General features: G+C 42.0%; 3 protein-coding genes across 8 annotated transcripts; 2 read left to right on the top strand and 1 right to left on the bottom strand.

Moving 5' to 3' along the window:
- Window positions 1–1,897: 1,897 nt before the first annotated feature.
- Window positions 1,898–8,880, top strand: LOC141003954 (uncharacterized). 6 transcript variants are annotated; one of them, XM_073475446.1, is made up of 18 exons: window positions 1,898–1,987; window positions 2,076–2,128; window positions 2,915–3,004; window positions 3,102–3,226; window positions 3,315–3,458; window positions 4,108–4,158; window positions 4,297–4,470; window positions 4,567–4,663; window positions 4,746–4,963; window positions 5,098–5,251; window positions 5,756–5,979; window positions 6,054–6,171; window positions 6,331–6,545; window positions 6,895–7,012; window positions 7,092–7,261; window positions 7,343–7,440; window positions 8,284–8,334; window positions 8,813–8,880. In XM_073475446.1, exons 1-18 carry the CDS (start codon window positions 1,959–1,961, stop codon window positions 8,817–8,819), a joined length of 2,136 nt encoding a protein of 711 aa, XP_073331547.1. In that variant the 5' UTR covers window positions 1,898–1,958; the 3' UTR covers window positions 8,820–8,880. The 6 variants fall into 6 exon arrangements, with proteins under 6 accessions (XP_073331547.1, XP_073331545.1, XP_073331546.1 ...); XM_073475444.1 differs by lacking the exon at window positions 8,813–8,880 and adding an exon at window positions 7,517–7,643 and having other exon boundaries at window positions 8,284–8,430; XM_073475445.1 differs by lacking the exon at window positions 8,813–8,880 and adding an exon at window positions 7,517–7,643 and having other exon boundaries at window positions 4,570–4,663; window positions 8,284–8,430.
- A 2,484-nt stretch (window positions 8,881–11,364) lies between these two features.
- Window positions 11,365–15,340, bottom strand: LOC141003764 (uncharacterized). The gene is made up of 19 exons (XM_073475207.1): window positions 15,194–15,340; window positions 15,053–15,108; window positions 14,883–14,972; window positions 14,678–14,805; window positions 14,455–14,595; window positions 14,316–14,387; window positions 14,058–14,228; window positions 13,853–13,949; window positions 13,558–13,775; window positions 13,316–13,466; window positions 13,055–13,254; window positions 12,853–12,970; window positions 12,569–12,774; window positions 12,374–12,488; window positions 12,123–12,295; window positions 11,939–12,036; window positions 11,745–11,863; window positions 11,533–11,673; window positions 11,365–11,463 (listed from the first exon to the last, which is right to left on the bottom strand). The coding sequence occupies exons 1-19, from the start codon at window positions 15,214–15,216 to the stop codon at window positions 11,417–11,419; spliced, it is 2,364 nt and encodes a 787-aa protein (XP_073331308.1). The 5' UTR covers window positions 15,217–15,340; the 3' UTR covers window positions 11,365–11,416.
- A 204-nt stretch (window positions 15,341–15,544) lies between these two features.
- On the top strand, window positions 15,545–19,972 carry LOC141003741 (uncharacterized). Its single transcript, XM_073475184.1, has 18 exons — window positions 15,545–15,684; window positions 15,764–15,819; window positions 15,900–15,989; window positions 16,407–16,534; window positions 16,678–16,818; window positions 16,902–16,970; window positions 17,056–17,226; window positions 17,301–17,397; window positions 17,478–17,686; window positions 17,887–18,243; window positions 18,330–18,450; window positions 18,529–18,734; window positions 18,813–18,930; window positions 19,013–19,185; window positions 19,276–19,349; window positions 19,429–19,547; window positions 19,624–19,782; window positions 19,867–19,972. The coding sequence occupies exons 1-18, from the start codon at window positions 15,662–15,664 to the stop codon at window positions 19,911–19,913; spliced, it is 2,358 nt and encodes a 785-aa protein (XP_073331285.1). The 5' UTR covers window positions 15,545–15,661; the 3' UTR covers window positions 19,914–19,972.
- Window positions 19,973–20,190: the final 218 nt, after the last annotated feature.

Here is a 20,190-nt window from a genome sequence, read left to right on the forward strand (position 1 = left end):
TAGTTCTGGGGCTACACCTGTGGGGAGGGTGGATTAGTGTACATCATTTAGGCCTTTTGGAGTTGTACTGCCTAATTTGTGGATCCACAGTGTCTCTGCTCTCTTTCTCTGCCCACTGGTCCTGCAGTCATTTGCTTCCAGGCCAGAAATTGTGAGGTGTTCCGGGGGGTGATGCTGGAAGTGTGTGACCAAAGGGGTGGAGAGTCTACCTTCCCCCATGTTGTATAGGTGTTGTTTTAGTCTGGTGAGTATGGTATGTTTGGTTTCTTCCGATATAATGTTTATTGCTGGTGTTGCATGTGATGATATAGATGATGTTACTGCAGGTGAGTGAAAATGTGCCTAATGAAGGTAAAGTGGCCCCACTGTGTGGGTTGTGGATGAATTTTCATTTTTTGTAGAGCTTGTCATACTGTGTGTGGGGTGTATGTCTGCTGTCAGTGAACTCGGAGCGGACGGATAGAGGATGGTCCTTCTTCCGTCTCCGCAGGAGAAAGGAGGTGCATGGTCCTTCCACCCAAGGCCTCCCCCTCCCCCCTAAGACATTTAGGCATTGATTTTGAGTCAATGGGTCAAATGACTTGGAAGCTATTGAAAAAAATGGCAGATATTTTTATTGAAAATGCTTCATTTCCTTAAAATATTCATGAAAAATAGAAATTTGGAGTCGACACTTTTTCGGATCTGGGGTCAGGCTTGGAGGCAGGCCTGCAAAGTGAATGGGATGGATGGGAAATTGAAATTTGACCAAGTGTCAATGTCAACTTTCCAACATCCTCCCTCCAGGAGGTGTTTAGGAGCGTGTTTCGGGCCGTTTGGAGCGTACTGGCACCCCTCTGTATGGACACTTTTTCGGATCTGGGGTCAGGCTTGGAGGCAAAATGGTGACTCTTCTTTAAAATATTCATGAAAAATAGAAATTTCACCAAAATCCAATAAAAACGTCAAATGACCTGCAAGCTATTGAAAAAAAAGCCATGGTCATATAAAAATATTTTCGCAAAATAAATACATAACATATTAGCAATCAAAATAAGTGTGCTACATGAATCAGTTCAGTATTATTTTTTATTATCATAATTTTCACTAATATCATCAAGTCAGCATTAAGAAACATTGTTTTTGTGTAAATCAAACAAACAATTGTGTAATTTATAGATGGTCCCTAAATCAGCCTCCAGCACGAGGTTCCGTTAGGCGAGGTAACCGTCCTCCTGCTGCCTATTAATAAAATTACTATTATATATATATATATATATATATATATATATATATATATATATATATATATATATATATATATATATATATATAACTAAAGAAATCTAATTGAGTTTAGTGTAGTAAAAAGTAAAGTAATTCCCTCCACAGTGGAATGGACTGGAGTACTGTCGAAGTAGAAAGTAGCATAACATGGAAGTAATCAAGAATGAAGTACACTGCAATGTCTCACTGACTGCTCGTATATTGGTTACAGATTAAATGACAACTAAAGGAAACATTTACAGTGTATAAAGAGTATCTGAGCACAATTTTAACTCACCAAGTTAGCATTTTGGCAACACTGCCTTAACCGGTCAACCACTCCACTACTGTACTGTATGCTGCACTGTTCACAGTGTGTTCGTGACAAAATACACTCTGTCCACCGGGTGTCACTGTTGGATCGCATTTTTTATTCAGGCCCCCGAACACAACACTTGACTTGAATGCCTCATGAAATATGCCGCAAGTTTTTTGCTAATTTACTGTGAATTCGGCTCAAATTAAGCTGTTTTTCACACGTGTTTATAAAGATAAAGGTCAAGAAGACGGAGGTTTATGCTATGCTAATTAGATTCTCAATTGACAGGTGCGTCAGTCAAAATGGCGGCCTTTCTGAAGGTAAATACGACTGCTTTGAACAGCTTTCAAATCGACACGTTTTCACCGACTGAGCTCACAATTACTCTTGAAAAATGAAGCTATGTTACCATAGTCTGTGTGGGTGAGTTTAAATGTGAAAGATACAAGCTACATTTAAAATGAAGCCTCGTGAAAAGACTTCACATCACTGTGTCATGCATTTGTTTCAGTGTGGTGATGCTCCTCGCCTCTCCTCTCTGTGTTACCAGTCCATCGCCAACAGGTAAGACCGTGTGTTTAATATGTTAAAGCAGTAGCATGAAGACAGCAAAATATATCTGTTTCATAACATTGTGAAATGAGTAGGGCCAGTAAACTCCAGGGGGTCCAGACAAGGAATGGATATTACCTCAGCCATGCTAATAAAGTGTTTCTCTTTCAATATTGTGTATTACCTCTCATGCACAGACCTTTATGTACCAGGACTATTAATAAATATTGTCCTACAGGGGGAATATTGTGCTGATATAGAGCTCCTGTTTGAAATGATATACAGGATATGGTGGAGTGTGGAAAGAGATATATCAAATACTGTTTCCTGCTGTTATTTTATTGTCCTGCTTTACATTGAACAAAAAGAACAGAAGTTACTCAAAACATTTCCTTTTCCATTATATGCATGTGTAGGGCAGGATGGCAAGGCTTATTATCAAAAATGGCTGTACAACATGACAAATTTAGGCAAAAATCACACATCAAGTAATCATATTTATGCTCAAAGCAATCATTTGTGTCCCACTGCTTTGCATTACATCAAACCGGTGTATTCACAGAAGTAAAACCAAAAAAATAAGTCATTTCTGTCATAATTGTCATGTAACAAGACTATAAACCGTATTATTAAATTCATTGCTGCTCAGCCCTCCTGCATGTATTTTTCAGCGTAATGGAGAAGGCCCAGGCTACGCTGAGACATCTGACTCATCTAATCGCATTTTAATGCATTTCTTTACATAATACATTCGTTTATGAATTAGTTATGAATTGACGTCATTCTTAATATTCTCAGGAATGTTTCAGACAAATTGTCTTGAGCGTCACTTCTGGCTCTCTGTCAAATCCAGCTTCCTCGGCCTGATGTTCCGCTTTGACTTTGAAGGTATGTTTCTTTGTCCTCAATGAGAAAATGTGCACCAGTTCTGCTTGGGTTCTCTTCCAGACGTACTTGTTGATGATGTTGTGCTGTAAACCACCAGACCAGTATGGATTCCACTTTCTGTCCAATCAGGAGGCCACACTCTGTGGTTACACCGTCCTAATCAATGATGTTGGAGACCTGGTGTTTCGTGCCTCCTTCCTTGCCTGTCACGTCCATAGCAAGGTAGTTTGTTTCCTACAATGTTTGTGTTTTGCCATGTTGCAGGATTGCATTCTTAACAACACACCACTTCTGTACGTCTCCTTTACAGAGAGGCACAGACTATCACCTGCGTCTTTGGTTTGTGAACCTGCAGGCGGATGGGATGGTGGCAGCGTATCCCCTCCAGCTTCACTGCTCACTCCAGCGTCAGTGGAGCACCAGAGAGATCGTCTGTGAAGAAAACTACATGGAGGTGAGTTACTAACCTGCATAGTCATGTCATCACGTCCACACTTATTCTACGTCTGTTGTTCAGACAACTTTTCCTCTTTGTTTCTTCCTTGACAACACACACACACACACAGCAAAGTTCAGACCTTCAGTGCAAGACTATCTAAATTAAAGCAAGTAGGGTAAATGAGGACTTTAGAGTCAGCTGGATTATATTTACACTTGAACTGAATAGGAAATGTATGTTAAAATAAGTTTAGATAAAATTAGTTAGATAAAGGTTATTATAGTTAAATAGAACTAAATTTAAAATCAAATTTAGGTTTGATAAACATTTTAGTTTTAATATAAAATATAAATATCAATGTCTTTGTCAGTTTGGTCAGTTGATTGATTGACTGATATGGATGTCTGCATGACTGTGAGTCAATTACCTTCACAAGTGTTTGTGTGTTTGTATTGTAATATTTTAAAAAGAAAATGCTTATCTTTTGTATGCTTAGTATCTATGGAGATCTATATGTCACATGGACTGTATATGACACTGGAAACAACCTCAAACACCATTTTTGCCTTATTTTGAAGGTCAACTTTTCCGGACACGTTCTGGGGCTATAAGAAGATTTGAGTGATTTATAAAGGTATATCAAGCCTTGTCTCTTCCTTTCTAGGTGTCCATCCAGCAGCCGATTCTGCCCAGCACATCCAAAAAAGAGCAAAAGGTTAGTAAATGGTACGAGCCCGGACATAAAAATTGCTAACTGTTCCTTCTAACTAAATTATGTTTTGCTGTAAAGCTTCTTAAATTATACTCATCAGTGTCCAATCAGTTGATTCATCCCCTCTGTGTCACTGAGCAGGGAGCTGATGAGGCAGACATGACTGTGATGTTCTCCACAGCGGAACAGCCACCAGAGCAAGCGAGGGTCTTGTCCCTGACCGAGGCTGCTGCTCTGGGCTACCACATCTCACAGCGTGGCTCACACCTCATCCTCCGCTGTCCTTACTCCTCCCCTCTCTCACAGTCTGTTAAGGTACACAGAGACGATGTTGTTTACTCGAGATTACTGGGCGTACATCATGCAGTTATTAAGTGGAGGCTGTGTGTGGGTATTAATGTGTTTTCCCAGGAGAGAGGAGTGGATTTAGAGATTGTCAGAGCTACCATCCTGTACAGACTCCACAGCAACTTCCTGGCTGTTGAGACCGCTGTTGCCTGTACTTTGAGTTAGTATCAGTATTACATCGTTTGACAAATAAAGTGAAATACCAAAATTAAATGTCTCTTCTCCCCACTTCTCATCCCCAGATGAGGCAACAGCAGATGGGCTTGACCTGCTGTGGACTGTCCCTTATATTCTGTCTCCATTGGTCGACGGTCTGTTCAGAGACCGAGGCATGAGGATGGGAGTGAATGGATGGGCTCTGAGTGAGTCTGAAAATACCAAGAGAGGATTCAAGATAGGCCTGCAGGAGGGAAGAGTAGAGGTCAGGATTCCTTTCGGAGCCCATGGTGGACACATTAAGGTATAGAAATAAGCAATAGTGCATTTAAAATATAGCCAGAAAGAAACAGAAATCAACTTGACATCTGCAAAAATAGCTGTTTGAATTACCGATGTTGGTTTCACCTCTCAGTGTGTTGACTGTGATTCTTACAGAGTGGTGTTTTGAGAGGACAGTACAGTCAGTCCATGTCAGTGGATCTGTTCTTCATGAGTCAGTGGGAGGACGAGCACTGGCTTCTCACACAGCACCGCTCCTTCAGGCTCCTCAAGACTCCTTTCATCCCACAAGTCCCAGTCTTCACCAACAGTAAGGCTTTCTGAGGCCATGTTCACCAATGTCTTTATGTTAGTAAAGAATAAAATATGTGCAGTAGGGATGGGGGATTGTTTGGTATCCTTAAACAGAAAGAGGGTAAGATGTGCATAAATATTGACTTTGACTTTAGGCTGTGTTATTTTATCATAATAATGTGAAGATATTTGGGGAGTTTTGTCTTATGTGAAGCATAATGGTGGAAGACATTTCATTGCAGTAAACGCCAGTGTCACTATTTTGAATGGGGTTTTCCGTGCCCTTGGTACTGTATATCATGACTTATATCATTTTCAGACAAGTTGTGCTATTAGAAACTAATTCAGATTTTTCCAAAAGAAGGAAAATATTGAAGAAAATAATAGAATAATTAGATAAAGCATTCATTTTGTTTTGGATCTATCCATCATAGTCACAGAAAGATGTTGAACCCGAGACTTTAGGTTTTCGGTGTGTTGATCATCCTGCCATCATTGATATCTTTCTCTCTCTCCACAGACACAGGGAATAAGGGATTGTTTTCCTTCACTGTAGGCTCTTTTGCAGCTGACGTTTCCCTCCAGAAGGTGACAGTAGATGGTGGCGGAGACCTTTTAACCTGGACCGGGAGCCACCAAACACAGAGCGACGCAGACCTCAGTGTGTCAAGGCTCTCCCACTCCAATGGTAGCCACTCTTATCAGCTTCGTTTCCCGTTGTCACACCCAAAAATAATCCCAGAGGTGAGAGTGACTGAGCAGTTTTATCATATGTACAAATTCCAAAATATGTGAAACAACCTGCTGTCTAATCCCAGTTTATAGGTGCTGGCTATAAGATGTACAGCCTCTCTTTCAGCTTCACTCTCAACATCTTAGTAAGTGGAGAGGTGTTTTATCATCAAGTCACTATAGAGCACAGTGTTGAATACACAGGTGAGAGTTCTGAGTTTCTTATTACCATTTATTCAGACCAGCTGGTGCAGTTTAAATAAATACACTGATGGTTTGCATGTTTAACTAGATGTTAAACTCTTCTCTTAAAACTTAAATATCAGCCTCACGAACATGTACCCCTGATGATTTCCTGTGCAGCTCCAAGTTCCCCCAAGCTGGAGGGGAAGTGCACCGACAGCAGCCTGCTGGTGCTGCTGCATCACAGGGCCCAGGCCGAGCTGCAGTGGGAGCTCCTCCTCGCAGGCCGCAAGCTGGACTGGGACCTGGTGGAGATGGGTGGGTTCGTGGTGGAGGCGGAGGATGACTACTTGACTGTGGCGATCCCCTCCTACAGCCCTGGGATGAACTATGAGGTAATCAGTCATACTGTTTTTACTCTATGTGACTTATTTATTTACTCTTCCTGTCCCTGTGATTTCTTACTACAATCAATCTAGATCCTGCTGAATTTAGATTAATTAGTTTTTTCTTGTCCAATTACCCAACTGACAGCTAATCTCCATCTTAATCAATCTGATACCATCTGTGAGTGCAATTCATTAAATGGGCTCTCAAAGTAAAGGAAGGATTAGAAACACTCGTCAGGCTTCGTTTTTTAAAACCATCTTAATTGAAAGAGAGGATTTGAACACGTCATGGATACTTTGATTAAATAAGTCCCAGCTTCTTCTTTTCGGGTTCTTCTTCCTTCTATCCATGCAGGAGTTGACATTGCAGGGTCTTGTCTCTGGAGTTGAAGTGTCTGTTGTGGACGCAGTGTCTCTGAAAGTGGAGGACACTCTTGTCCATAAATGCACCTTTCCTGCCAGAGAATTACTCGGTACGACCTCAAACTGAAGCATTAAAAGTTAAAATATTTTTCTTAGTTTTTAATAACGCCTGCAGTGTTTCTCTGACAGTATGTTTGCCAGAAGGGAGGATGGTGGCAGTAGTCGACACCACCCACACCATCCCGCCCACTCACCCCAACCGAACCACCCTATTGGACCCCAACTGTGTTCCCATGGAGACGGACAGTGCCAGAGCGCTGTTCAGCTTCAGCCTGGACTCCTGTGGGACGACTGTCACTGTGAGATACTTAAATTATTGTAAAGTGACACCGAATATAATGCTCTCTGGTCTCTTTTCTGATCTCCTCATGTTTCCTCAGACTGAGGGGAGTTTCCTTGTTTATGAAAACCAGATCAGTTACCATCAAGAGTTTCTTCCTGTTGATGATCCTCTCATACACAGAGACTCTCCGTACAGGTGAGACACCTACACACCAAGTTCAATCTGTCTTTAAACCAGATGACGGTGATGATGTAAGTCTCGTCTGTTCTAGGCTGACAATTCAGTGTCGTTACCCAGCAAACTATACGAGAACTTTTGCAATCCATCATCCCTTGAACTCCTCTGTGGACCTTTCAGCCATGTCAGTCAAACACACACACAGGGAGGCTGCAACACAGGTGTGTGTTTTAAAACCATGACTTCAGTTAATGTTAAAAACCACTTCCATTCCACCCATATTTTGATATATACCTAAACTTTAATGGCTATAGCTTTTGACGATGTGCCTCATAGAGGTTATGTCATCATGAAAAAACCCTCAAGTTTCTTGTGGAAGTGTCAAAACCACTACAGAAGCAGAGCAGTGTGTCTTTGAAGTCAGTAGAAATTGAAGATTTTTGTTCAACTTAAATAAACAAAATAGTGTAAATACCTGTCTGTGGCTTTATCTGTACAGGTAAAGGACAGTATGAGGATGTAAGCACACTATCAGTAAACGTCTGCCTCAGATTTGATGAAGATAACACAATGTGTGACTATTCTACAGTGTTTTTTCTATAATGAAAATATTTAGAGACTCCAAATGGACGCATGGTAACGAAATGATACATGTATATTTTCATTTAGATATATTTCTTCAATTGGAGCTAAAATACCCACAAATTACTACAATTCATATACCAATGTGCATAACAAATGAACTAATACTTTTAACTCCGGGTCGAGCAAATGTATTGAAACTTAGTTAAGTTAAAAACATTGATCTGTGTCTGGTATTTAATTTTAAATGTGTGATTTGTTGTTTTCCACTCCAATCAGGTCAAAGAAAACGGAGCGTGACTATGGAGGGACGGAAAAACCAACATCTAGGTAGTGATGCTTTGAAACTTTATTTAAACACTTTATTTCACTGTCATATGAGTTGTAAACTGAACAAATGAAAAATACACTTTTATTTAAAATTTTTATTGGGTCTTTGTTGTGAATTATTTTATGTATCTTCTTCTTTAGTGCTTATCCTGACAAGATATGAGATAAGGAATGAAAAGTCAAGTTTAGACTTAATGTGCTTACAATAAGAGACAGCTTTTTAAAAAAAACAGTCAGTGTGTAGTTGATGTCCAGCATGTGCTGCATCGCTGAGTCTTCTTTGGAGAACTAGGAAACAGAAAAAAAAAAACATTCTGACTGAGCATCAGCACAACATCTGCCAGTGGACAAGATTTATGACCTTTACCCGTTTTATGACAGCAGGGTTGTCGAACGGTGCCTCCACAGTGTAGCTGTGAGTGTTGTTTGGTCAATTGTGAAATGTAATTGGTTTTTAATCAAGTTATTCTTTTCACAGGAGCTAGAAGATCACAAGCTACAATGAATCCATATTTTGGATTGTGTTTAATGTATTGAATATAAAGCTCAATAAACTTGTTTCCTAAATGCCCTTATATTGAGACTATACCTGGCCACACAGATTTGTCCTTACATGTCCATGGTCTGTTTGCTAGAGTAGTTCATACAATTCAAAACTCAGCGGGCTAACATTTCTTCCTGATGTGAGACTGAAACTAAATTATTGGATGTTTGTTTGAGGGGAACTTCTAGACTTCAAAGTTAGTTTACAGGTCCTGGAGCAGTTTTGCATACAATGTGGAAAAAGAGTCTTTCGTGATAGCAGTGACTAACAGATCTTTTGACCCACTTACACAGCTACTGGAGTCTCAATTAGCTGCCACTAGCATTGTAACACCAGTCAGTATTTCCTTCCTGAAATTCTTGACTTCTGACCTCCAAGCATTTAAAGTGCACAAAGACAAGACTGGGCCAAGAAATATATTTTTTAAAGATTTTATGGACTGATGAGAGTGACTCTTGATGGACCAGATGGATGGGCCCGTGGCTAGATCAGTAACGGGCATAAAGCTCCACTTCGACTCAGACGCCAGCAAGGTGTGGGCTGGTATTATTAAAGATGAGCTAGTTGGACCTTTTCGGGTTGAAGATGGACTCAAACTCAACTCCCAAACCTACTGCCAGTTTTTAGAAGATACTTTCTTCCAGCAGAGGTACAGGAAAAAGTCTGCATCTTTCAAGAAGACCATGATTTATGCTATGACAATGCTTCATCGCATGCGTCGACGTACACCACTGCCTGGCTAGCCACTAAAGGCCTTAAAGATGAAAGAATGACATGGCCTCCTTCCTCACCCGACCTAAACCCTATTGAGAACTTGTGGTCCCTTCTTAAATGGTCGATTTACGGTAAAGGAAAAAAGTACACCTCTATGAACAATGTCTGGGAGGCTGTGGTTGCTGCTGCACAAAAAGTTGATCGTCATCAGAATGAGAAACTGACCAGACTCCATAAATGGAAGGCTTATGACTGATGTAAAAGGGTGGCTATATTGGTCACTGATTTATTTATTTTTTAATTTATGAAAATAAACAAATGAGATGGGAAACCCGTTTTTCATTTAGTTGCATAATTCTGCACACTAATAGTTGCCCATTAATTGTGCACACATTCTCCTAAGAAAGCCAAAACCTCACTTTACTTCCTTGAATATTCAGGTTTGAGGTTTAACATTTTGGACTGACCAAGAGCACTGTAGTTGTTCAATAATAAAATTAATCCTCAAAAATACAACTTGCCTAATAATTGTGTGCAGTGTATACTTGAGTCCTCAGTGGCACAACCTCCTTACATGAGGTAAACATGCCACTTTAAAAATCTTTTTATAGCTTTATACTTAGGATTTGTATTAGAAACATCTAAATCTATTCATGAGCCTATGTGCAAATAAACTGAATAGGTTCACCCTGGAAGGAGCCGTTTCCAGCTACCATTTTTTTTTCCACGTGCAGTAGAAACACGCAGTAGTACAAGACCTGTAAACTTGTGTCTATTAAGTGGCGTAACCCTTGAATTAATGCTCAAGTATTCGTTTGGCCTACAAGGTAGTGTACAGCACATTTAGTTTTACTTCATCTTGTGGACTAACATTTCAAGTCACACATTCATAAAAGCAGGGAAAATCTTCACAGCATGTGGAAGGCGACAAATTGGCAACTGATGTGAAGCTCTGGTACTGATGATTGACATCCTTGAATGTTTAAATACACTTTACCACTCAGCAAGAGGCTGTTCTCATGGTCACCCCCACAATACATAAAAACATGTTAATGACCTCACACATGCAAGTGAGATCTTGCTTCCATGTCTTGAATTCTGCCAAATTGTCCACCTCCTAATCCATCCATGTACACACTGTACCAGCAGTGCATGTTTACCAACCTCTGACAGAAGTTAATAGCCAGGGTGTCCATTTCTACCACAAATCAAATTGGAGACAACAATTTCAAGTTCATGTCAGCACTTTTGACTGAAAGGGTTGAATATAGAGAACTGTCAGTCTTGAAGTCAGGTAGCAACCATCAGGCCACTTGTAACAAGTTCTGCTACCTTGAAAACTTCTAAATTGCAGGAAGCACTTTGCAACCTTAATTCCTTGAATAGCTTTCTTCCGACAAATTATTTCAGTCTCTGAAAAATGAACACTTAAGCACAGTATATTCAAGTTCCAGTTGAGGCAGAGTTGTCATAGTCTTAACCATGTATGTTATGGTAACAAAGTCTATCCATCTCACCTCTACCTTTAACATGCAAGTTGTTCAGTGGTTATTCTGATCATGGCAATTTCTTTAGTTACAAGACAAGACAGGTTAGTGCTCAAGCTGTGTTGAGATTTGACCTGGTAGCTCAAGAATGCTACATTTTGCTTAAGTGATCCAGGTTTTATTTACTACATTAGAGCTGGACTGATGTCCTGCCATCCCAGTCTCTTCAGTCATATCAGCTACTCGAGATGTACAGTAGTAATAAAGCCTCAAATGCAGTCCACATATTTTTAGACACCAATTTATTGAGATTTACAGTTAAAACATGTCAAACCCTTCAAAATATGCCAGCATTTGCTTTGACTTGTGAAGATCCTTTCACTCCTGGAAGAGAATTAAAAATTTAGGAACAGAACTTCATCTTTAAACCAGTATTTAAATTAAAGTGCAAACCTTTTTTCTGAAGATTCTTTAGAAAGCTGGATACTTTGATGTACTGAGCAGGAGGGTGGTAACCAGGTCTTGGGGTGCGTCTTGTAACGGGCACTGGTGTTTGAAGCGCAATAGTGGGCTCAACGGTGGGACTCTGCAGACCTAGAGTACAAGACCACACATAATCAGCATGTGACATCGAGTAATGTGGTTTATGCAATTGAACCACCCACCTTCAGTGGAGAGGGCCGAATGCACAATGCGTCCAACACCAACTGTGTCAGACTCAAACCTGTACATTGAGAAGAGGCGATACAGTCCAGCCAGAGGATATGTACACTGCACGATCACCCTGTGAGACAAGAGGGATAAATAATGTTTTATTACCAGTTAAGGAGGTGTAAATAAAATAAAGTTGAAGATGTACCTGTCAATATCATTGCTGGAGAATGAAGGATTTTTCAAAGCACGCTGCTTCCGGCTGAAGAAAATCTCGTTTTCGTAGGTCACATATTCCTTGCTGAGCTGGAGAAACAAAAAAAACATAAGCATGATTAAGTTTATGGAATGAAGGGAACTGTACATTATTTAACATTAGTAAGCAGCAGTACCCTGACTGTGGATCCACAGCTGTTGAGTGGAAAAGAGAAGAGAGCCCTGGTGTCGTCTGCCTCTTTGGGTCCACAGTATTTGTCTACGAGGTTTGTTCTAGCGGGAACACCTCCACTCGGGATGACCAGAGAAAAGTCAGCCACCACAGTCATCCTCCCATCAGTCGAACACACTACAGAGAGATGCATTTTAGCATGTGTCACCTATATTTAAGACCCCACCAGCTCTTGTAAAGACAGGATGTTCTTACTAATGAGTTCAGTAGTAGAGAATGGACAAGTCTTGACAGTAGAGCTCTGGACTTCCGTTTCATGATCCTGCACAAGGATCTCAAAAGTGCCAATGAACCCCTTCAGAGTAACCTCCTGTAAAACACAAGCAGCTTCAGTGATCTCCACCTTCAACACAACAGTTGCTGCTTCTAACAAGTCATTTACCCTCTCACCTTGTACTCGTAGCCATGAGTGAAGAGCGGCACGTCCAGCAGCAGACTCTGGCTGTCGTTGCTCATGATGTAGCCGTGCTGGGCTGCCAGCTCTGATGTCAGCGGGTCTGAGCCGATACGGATCTCCCACAGGTAGTCAAAAGGCCGGTGGTCCAGTTTGAAGCCGATCCCAGACTCCGAGCAGACAGCATCAAAGGCTGGAGGAGCTGTCAAATACAAGACAGTGGGTTGATCTGTTTCATGCACAAGTAGGATTGGCCAAGTTGAAAAATAAGGTTACTTACAGACATCCGTTAATGCCATGACTGATAACAGGTGGGAAAACTGCTCATTTTCAGGTAGAACGGTCAGTGTGTAGTTGATGTCCAGCATGTGCTGCATTGCTGCGTCTTCTTTGGAGAACTAGGAAACAAAAAAAACAAAAAAATTCTGACTGAGCATCAGCACGTCTGAAGATGCCAGTGGACAAGATTCATGACCTTTTACCCGTTTTATGACAGCAGGGTCGTCGAACGGCACCTCCACAGTGTAGCTGTGAGTGTTGTTGGGATGAACAACTTGTGTGAGGGAGTGGTTGGTGGCATTTGTACAACATTCATGTTCATTCAAATGAACAGCAGCCAGCTCGACATCTGCAGGGACATCTCCGAGGTAGACGGTGAATGTGCGCTCCTCAAGAATGGTTCCTGAAACAAAAAGCCGTTCAGATAATGTACATCAACTTGATGAATGTTGAGTCAGACTTACGGTTTTCAGTGAAAACAGGGCGTGGCAGCAGGGGAGTGGTCAAAGTCCTGTGGAAGCGAAGTCTGGTGTCAACGTCATCGTCATCCACTGAGATTTGCTCCAAGTAGAGATTGAAGATGTAGAACTCGTAGAGGTCACCAGACGCCACGCTCTGTAAACGATATAGTAACTTGTGAAGGAATACATCAAGTTTAACAGTCATCACATCGCTCCTGTGAGAGACTTCATGAGTGACTTCTGACCTTCCTGTATCCTCCATCAGCATTATAGGGGATGCTGATCTGGACCGTGCTGTTGTGCTTCTCCACCATGTAGCCTCTCTCCTCTGCAACCGGCTGCTCCACCAATTCACCATTGGCTCCAATGTTGATCTGAGTCTCATGTAGACCAGACACCAGCGGGTGTAGCACCTCAGGAGTCTCCCACATCATGTAGCCACTTTCATCATACGATCCTTCATCTGTGGAGAAGGCATTACAGCTTCACTTGGCAATTCCATGAGAAAAACTACAGCAAATTGGAGATTGTAATACTGACGCATGGAGCAGGCAGCCACCAGGTCGACCATGAGGACAGCCCAGCTTTGTCTGGAGAACAGAGTTGCATGGACGACCTCTACTGGAACACCATTCACCTGGAGAGAGAGAGACTCAGAATCACAACTGGCTTTTGACCAAGCCTTTACAAGAAGACAGGCATTTCAAATACTAAAAGTACCAATACACAGGTTTCAGTGGTTTACCTCAGTGCTGAATGAGTCAGGTTGTCCATACGGTGTACGAAACACAAGCCTTCCATCTGTCAAGTCAAACGCGTAGCCCTGCTTACGAGCGTCAGAGAGAGCCATGGGCATCAGCTCCTGCTCCGCCCTCTGGAACATCACCTGCCAGTCTGAGACGGCTGAAGAATAGGCCTGAAAGAGTCAAGTACATCAACTTGTAAAACAGCCATCGTCCTGTATAAAGTCCACATATTTCCCAGAGAGCAGTGTCAAACATACAGTTTGGACCACAGCATCCCAGTCGTCTTTCTTTGTCCCAGTTGGGCAGGAAATGTCACTCCTCACAGACACCTGAGAAATCACAGTTAGCAAGTATCTGAATGTCTTTAATAAAATCTTACATTGAGATCAAGCTTACTTCCATGTAGTTGGCCTCACAGGTAACCTCTCTGGCAGACCAGGGAAGAGAGGGAGAACAGGTGTTGTTCAAAGCATAAGTGGCCTCCTTTTCTTCATGTGTCGCAATCAGGTTGAAGTTGAATGCAAACACTTCGTCATCCTGAAGAAACCCATAAATTAAGCTTGTCAGAATTTGAAGTCCAGTGGGCTGTAGAGTTCTAATCAAATTGTTTTGCACACACCTTATTGTCAGTGTGGCAGCTGAAGTAAGAGGCTCGTAGCTCCAAATAGCCCGTTTGAGGGAATATATTGACACTGTAGCCACACGTTGCTGCATATTCCTCAGTGATGGGATACACGCCTGTCTCATCTGGAAGACAATTATGAGTCTTTGCCTGCAGCAAAACTGTTCTTGCGTTGTTTATTCAGTGAAATACATCAGCTTACCAACAGCCTCAAAGTGAGGTTCCTCCCCAGTAAAGGAAAGATCAATGGCTATCATGAAGAAGCGATCACGACACTCCATATGAAGAACTCCTGAATGAACAAACAAGTTCAGTTCTTAATATGTGCGAATGACTACAGGCATACGTTTAAGCAGATCCATTTATTCTTACCATTGGGAATAGGGTCACACTTGACAGTTGACCGCACAGACAGGAGCAAGGCCACACTGCAAGACAATGGAATACAAAAATTGCAAACATACAAGTGTACTGATGTGATAAAACATGTAAATAACCCTCAAAGCATCTTACCCAAGACAAAACCCAAAAGCCATAGCCACTGATGTATTGGCAGTGTCTAAAGCTAGCCTAGCTGCTAGCAAACTACAGCTGCTAACCAACACAGGCTAAAGTGAAACACTTGCTTGTTGTATGTCCTGGCCAAACTGGCACCATGTGGTCCTGTGTCTCCTACACCAGCTTTTAAACATCCATTTATTAACTGACCAACCACAGGCCCGCAGATGTTACAGCCACACGTGTAGCTCGTTAGCAATCAAAGTGAATCAGTTGCAGCTGATGAGGTTAGTGTTTCCCTCCATCCAGCCTCATGACGAGTCAAGAAAATGATTATAAAAGCTTGAGTAGCTGACAGGACCACATGTTGCCAGTTTGGCCAGGATATCCCAAGCGAGTGTTGCACTTTAGCTTGTGTTGGTTAGCGGGTGTAGTTTGCTAGCAGCTAGGCTAGTTTTAGACACTGCCAACACATCAGTGGCTATGGCTTTTGGGTTTTGCCTTGGGTAAGCTGTTTGAATGGCAATTTCCAGACTACTGAGTTTAATTTGTGCTGACTTTTTTTGTCATTGCTTTGTCTTGCAGCGTTGCCTTACTCCTGTCTGTGTGGTCAACTGCAGAATGTGCAGATATTCCCAATGGTAACTAAAATGCGGCCTTATTGACCTACAGTAATTAATATAATGTCAACATTTTAACATTATCTTGTCTGGTCATGCAGGAGTTTCTCACATGGAGTGTCATGATCGATACTTCATGATAGCTGTTGATCTCTCCTTCACTGGGGAGGAACTTGGCTTTGAGGCTGTTGGTAAGTCCTCATCATGCTTTTGGGACATCACCAATTATCTAAACTTGTGTCTGGGAGCCATTCTGGACAACTTCAACTTGGAATTACCTGCTAGAAACACTGAAACAGACTACAAATAATAATCTCAGTAATACGTTTAACAAGTACATTTTTAAAAATTTTAATGGCTTATTTTTTTCATGGATGTCGGTCATGGTTTTGTATGTTTTTGCTTTTAAAAGCTAGTGAACATTTACATCTAAAACAGGGCTAGGTCAATGTGCAATGAGGGAATAAAGTATTCTAGTAATTGTATCTATAGTCCACTTTATTACACTAAGAGCCCTCTTCAATTCATCTAATCAATGACTTCCACATTTCTTAAAGGTTTAGAGTAAATAATTCAGCTATGTAACTAATGTAATATTTCTCTTCCAGATGGGACAGGCGTGTACCCCATCACTGAGCAATATGCAGCAAAGTGTGGCTACACTGTCAGTGTTCTCCCTCTGCAGGGCCTTGTGGCACTCCGAGCGTCTTACTTCAGCTGTCACACTGGCAACAAGGTACGAACAAAAGACATGAAACAGTGCTTGATTTATTTATCAAGAATATCTACATGAATTTAGGTTTGGTCTCTAGGCATTACAATTCTGACATCCTGGTGGGTGGATAGATGGATATAGCTATCTTTTTTTTGTTATATTAGGATGATGAAGTGTTCACATTCAACTTCAACCTGATTGCCACACATGAAGGAAAGAATGTCACATACACCTTGAACGAGACCTGTTCTCCCTCTCTCCCCTGGTCCCCGAGAGAGGTTACCTGTGAGGCAAACTACATGGAAGTAAGCTTGGATACATCTTCGATTATTTCACTTATGGGGTAGTTTCCAATGTTAAGTAGAGTGTATGTTTTTTTTTTCTTAAGGTGTCTGTGAGGAGTGAAGTCACCTGTCCATCTGGGACAATGAAAGATGACTGGAATGCCCTCAAACTGGTTTGTTTTTTCAAGTAACTGTTTTATGAATTTTAATTTGTGCAGTGTGGGGCAACCTTTTTAAGACTTTAAAACCTCTTTCCAGGCACACAGCTCCACCACTTCAGACTGGCAGGTGATGTTTCAGAAAGGGGAGGAGCAGCTGCCGCCCATGAACCTCTCTGAAGCTCGTAAGAAGAACTATGTGTTTGACTTGACAGATGGAAGGCTTGTGTTTCGTACACCGTATGGACAACCTGACTCATTCAGCACTGAGGTAAACCACTAATGCCGTGCAATGATGTCTGTTGGTCTAAAGCAGGTTTTGATTCTGAGTCTCTGTCTCTCCAGGTGAATGGTGTTCTAGTAGAGGAGGTCCATGCATCTCTGTTCTCCAGACAAAGCTGGGTTGTCCTCATGGTCGACCTGGTGGCTGCTTGCTCCATGCGTCAGTATTACAATCTCTAATTTGCTGTAGTTAACCTCTCGTAACAATTTGCACTTTACATTGCAGTATCTCTTCAACAGATGATGGATCATATATTGACAGCGGATACATGGTGTGGGAGACTCCAGAGGTGCTGTACCCGAGTCATAATGGCACACAGCTCAATGTTGGACTCAATGGTGAACTGGTGGAGCAGCCGGTCGCAGAGGGGAGGGGCTACATGGTGGAGAAGCACAACAGCACAGTCCAGATCAGCATCCCCTATAATGCTGAAGGAGGATACAGAAAGGTCAGAACTGAGGCACAAACTTGGTCTTTCATGGTAGATACACAAATTTGGACAATTAGAACATGCCCTGTTAATCAGACACTGTAAACAACTTGCCAACTATGGAGCTAGACTGCAACTCATGATGATTTTCATTATCTACAAACATGGTCGTCATGATTCTGAACTGTTTATCTTTACAAACTGCATGTCTGTTACAGAGCTTTGTGACCGGTGATCTCTACGAGTTTTACATCTTTCACCTCTACTTGGAACAAATCCTGATGGATGAGGATCAGGTCGAGACCAGGCTCCGATTCCACAGGACACTGAACTCTCCCTTGCTGCCGCGCCCTGTTCTCACTGAAAACCGGACAGTTCTTGAGGAGCACATGTTCACCGTCTACCTCGGAGATGTCCCTACGGATGTCAAGTTGTCTGCTGTTCATTTGAATGGACAAGAATTTACAGTGCCCTTCACGAATACCAGCCGCTACACTATCGCACAAGTTGATCTCAACGACACTCATGGCTACACTCTGAAGGTGCCTTTTGACGACCCTGTGGTCATACAGCAGGTAAAGATCTTCAAAAGTAGGCTTACTTGAGTCTAACCAAGTTTCGATCCTTGCTGTCTGTGCTTAGTCATTGTTGTGTCCCCTAGTTCTCTAAAGAAGATGCAGTTCTTCAGTATGGACTGGACATCAACTACACACTGACTGTTTTGCCTGAGAACATGCCTTTTTACCACATGGAATCTGTTGTAGCAGTGTTCACAGATGTCTGTAAGTCACCAAATTTTAAAAGGATTAAACCTTTTCATTAGCAGTGAGCAAAGAAACAAATTGTCTTGTATTTGACAGCTCCTCCAGCCTTTGATGCTGTCTGCTCGGAGTCTGGGATCAGCTTCAAGCTGGACCACCGGCCTTTTGACTACCTGTGGGAGATGCGTATCGGCTCAGACCCGCTGACATCAGAGCTGGCAGCCCAGCACGGCTACATCATGAGCAACGACAGCCAGAGTCTGCTGCTGGATGTGCCGCTCTTCACTCATGGCTACGAGTACAAGGTGAGGGGAAATGACTTGTTAGAAGCAGCAACTGTTGTGTTCAAGGTGGAGATCACTGAAGCTGCTTGTGTTTTACAGGACTTTACTCTGAAGGGGTTCTTTGGCACTTTTGAGATCCTTGTGCAAGATCATGAAACATCAGAAGTCCAGAGCTCTACTGTCAAGACTTGTCCATTCTCTACTACTGAACTCATTAGTAAGAACATCCTGTCTCTACAATAAGAGCCGGTGGGGTCTTTAAATATAGGTGACACGTGCTAAAACAAATCTCTCTGTAGTGTGTTCGACTGATGGGAGGATGACTGTGGTGGCTGACTTGTCTCTGGTCATCCCGAGTGGAGGAGTTGCTGTTAGAACAAACCTCGTAGACAAATACTGTGGACCCAAAGAGGCAGACGGCACCAGGGCTCTCTTCTCTTTTCCACTCAACAGCTGTGGATCCACAGTCAGGGTACTGCTGCTTACTGGCTTGAATCCTTCCTGTACGTATCCTCACATTAATGACTGACTAATCTGAATGTTGCATAACTTTTATCTTCAGCTTGGCAGGGAAAATGTGACCTACGAAAATGAGATTTTCTACAAGAAGGCAGTTTCTGATGATACTACTGAGAGGTATTTATCAAGTTACAGTATTTGGCCCTTCATTATCTCCTAATGCTGTATTCCATCAAGTCCTCCTCTTGTCTTGCAGGGTGATTATGCAGTGTACATATCCTGTGGCTGGTCTCCATCGCCTCTTCTCAGTGTACAAGTTTGAGTCCGATCTAGTTGGTTATGGCAGTATCATCCACACAACGCAGCTCACAGCAGGTACACTAGTTCACTTCCTGGATGTGACTGCTTCTCACGCATCAGATTCTGAGTATTTCTGCTCTCCTCGCTGTAGGTCTGCAGAGTCCCACTGTCAAGCCCACTGCAGCACCGAAAACCACACCTGCTGCCCAAAGACGAAGCGCGCCGGTTGCATACCTGCCTGCAGTCCACCCACCTGCTCACTACATTAAAGTTTCTCGGGGTCAATTTCTCTTTGGCGGCATGAGAAAAGGTAAACTTGGAACATTTAAAATTTTAAAAAGTAAGATCTTACACTTGTTAATGGAGACTTGTTTTTGTTGACATCTCTTCACAGGAGCACGAGGATCCACGCAAACCAAAGAAAATGCAGCCCAAATCTGAAGGAAGCATAATTTTTAAATGAAAAAATTGGAATTTAATAAAGCTGTTTCTTAAAACTACTGTTTGTCTAATCATAAGTGTGCCTATAGACGCAAGGACTTGTTTTAAAACTAAAGTGGCGAGTGTAAGGGTGTTGGCTTTGGATAAGAGATGTTACATATTGAAGGTGGCAAGTAAAGATAAACATGCACCAACGTGTTGTACAATTTTATACATTATATTTTTACATGCCAGTTTTATCATTTTAAATGTGTGCTCACTTTTAACTGCACAAGTG

This window comes from Pagrus major, chromosome 10 (assembly GCF_040436345.1).
Source record: "Pagrus major chromosome 10, Pma_NU_1.0".
NCBI lineage: Eukaryota > Metazoa > Chordata > Actinopteri > Spariformes > Sparidae > Pagrus > Pagrus major.

Excerpts from the sequence above, each read along its gene's own strand:
- LOC141003954 (XM_073475444.1), top strand. The coding sequence starts at position 1,959 with ATGAAGCTATGTTACCATAGTCTGTGTGG. Across the intron at positions 1,988-2,075 it reads TGTTACCATAGTCTGTGTGG|TGTGGTGATGCTCCTCGCCT; the intron begins GTGAGTTTAAAT and ends CATTTGTTTCAG. Across the intron at positions 4,664-4,745 it reads CGCTGTTGCCTGTACTTTGA|ATGAGGCAACAGCAGATGGG; the intron begins GTTAGTATCAGT and ends TCTCATCCCCAG.
- LOC141003764 (XM_073475207.1), bottom strand. The coding sequence starts at position 15,216 with ATGGCTTTTGGGTTTTGTCTTGG. Across the intron at positions 14,596-14,677 it reads GCTGCCACACTGACAATAAG|GATGACGAAGTGTTTGCATT; the intron begins GTGTGTGCAAAA and ends GGGTTTCTTCAG. Across the intron at positions 11,464-11,532 it reads AAAGAATCTTCAGAAAAAAG|GAGTGAAAGGATCTTCACAA; the intron begins GTTTGCACTTTA and ends ATTCTCTTCCAG.
- LOC141003741 (XM_073475184.1), top strand. The coding sequence starts at position 15,662 with ATGGCTTTTGGGTTTTGCCTTGG. Across the intron at positions 15,820-15,899 it reads ATGTGCAGATATTCCCAATG|GAGTTTCTCACATGGAGTGT; the intron begins GTAACTAAAATG and ends CTGGTCATGCAG. Across the intron at positions 16,535-16,677 it reads GCTGTCACACTGGCAACAAG|GATGATGAAGTGTTCACATT; the intron begins GTACGAACAAAA and ends TTGTTATATTAG.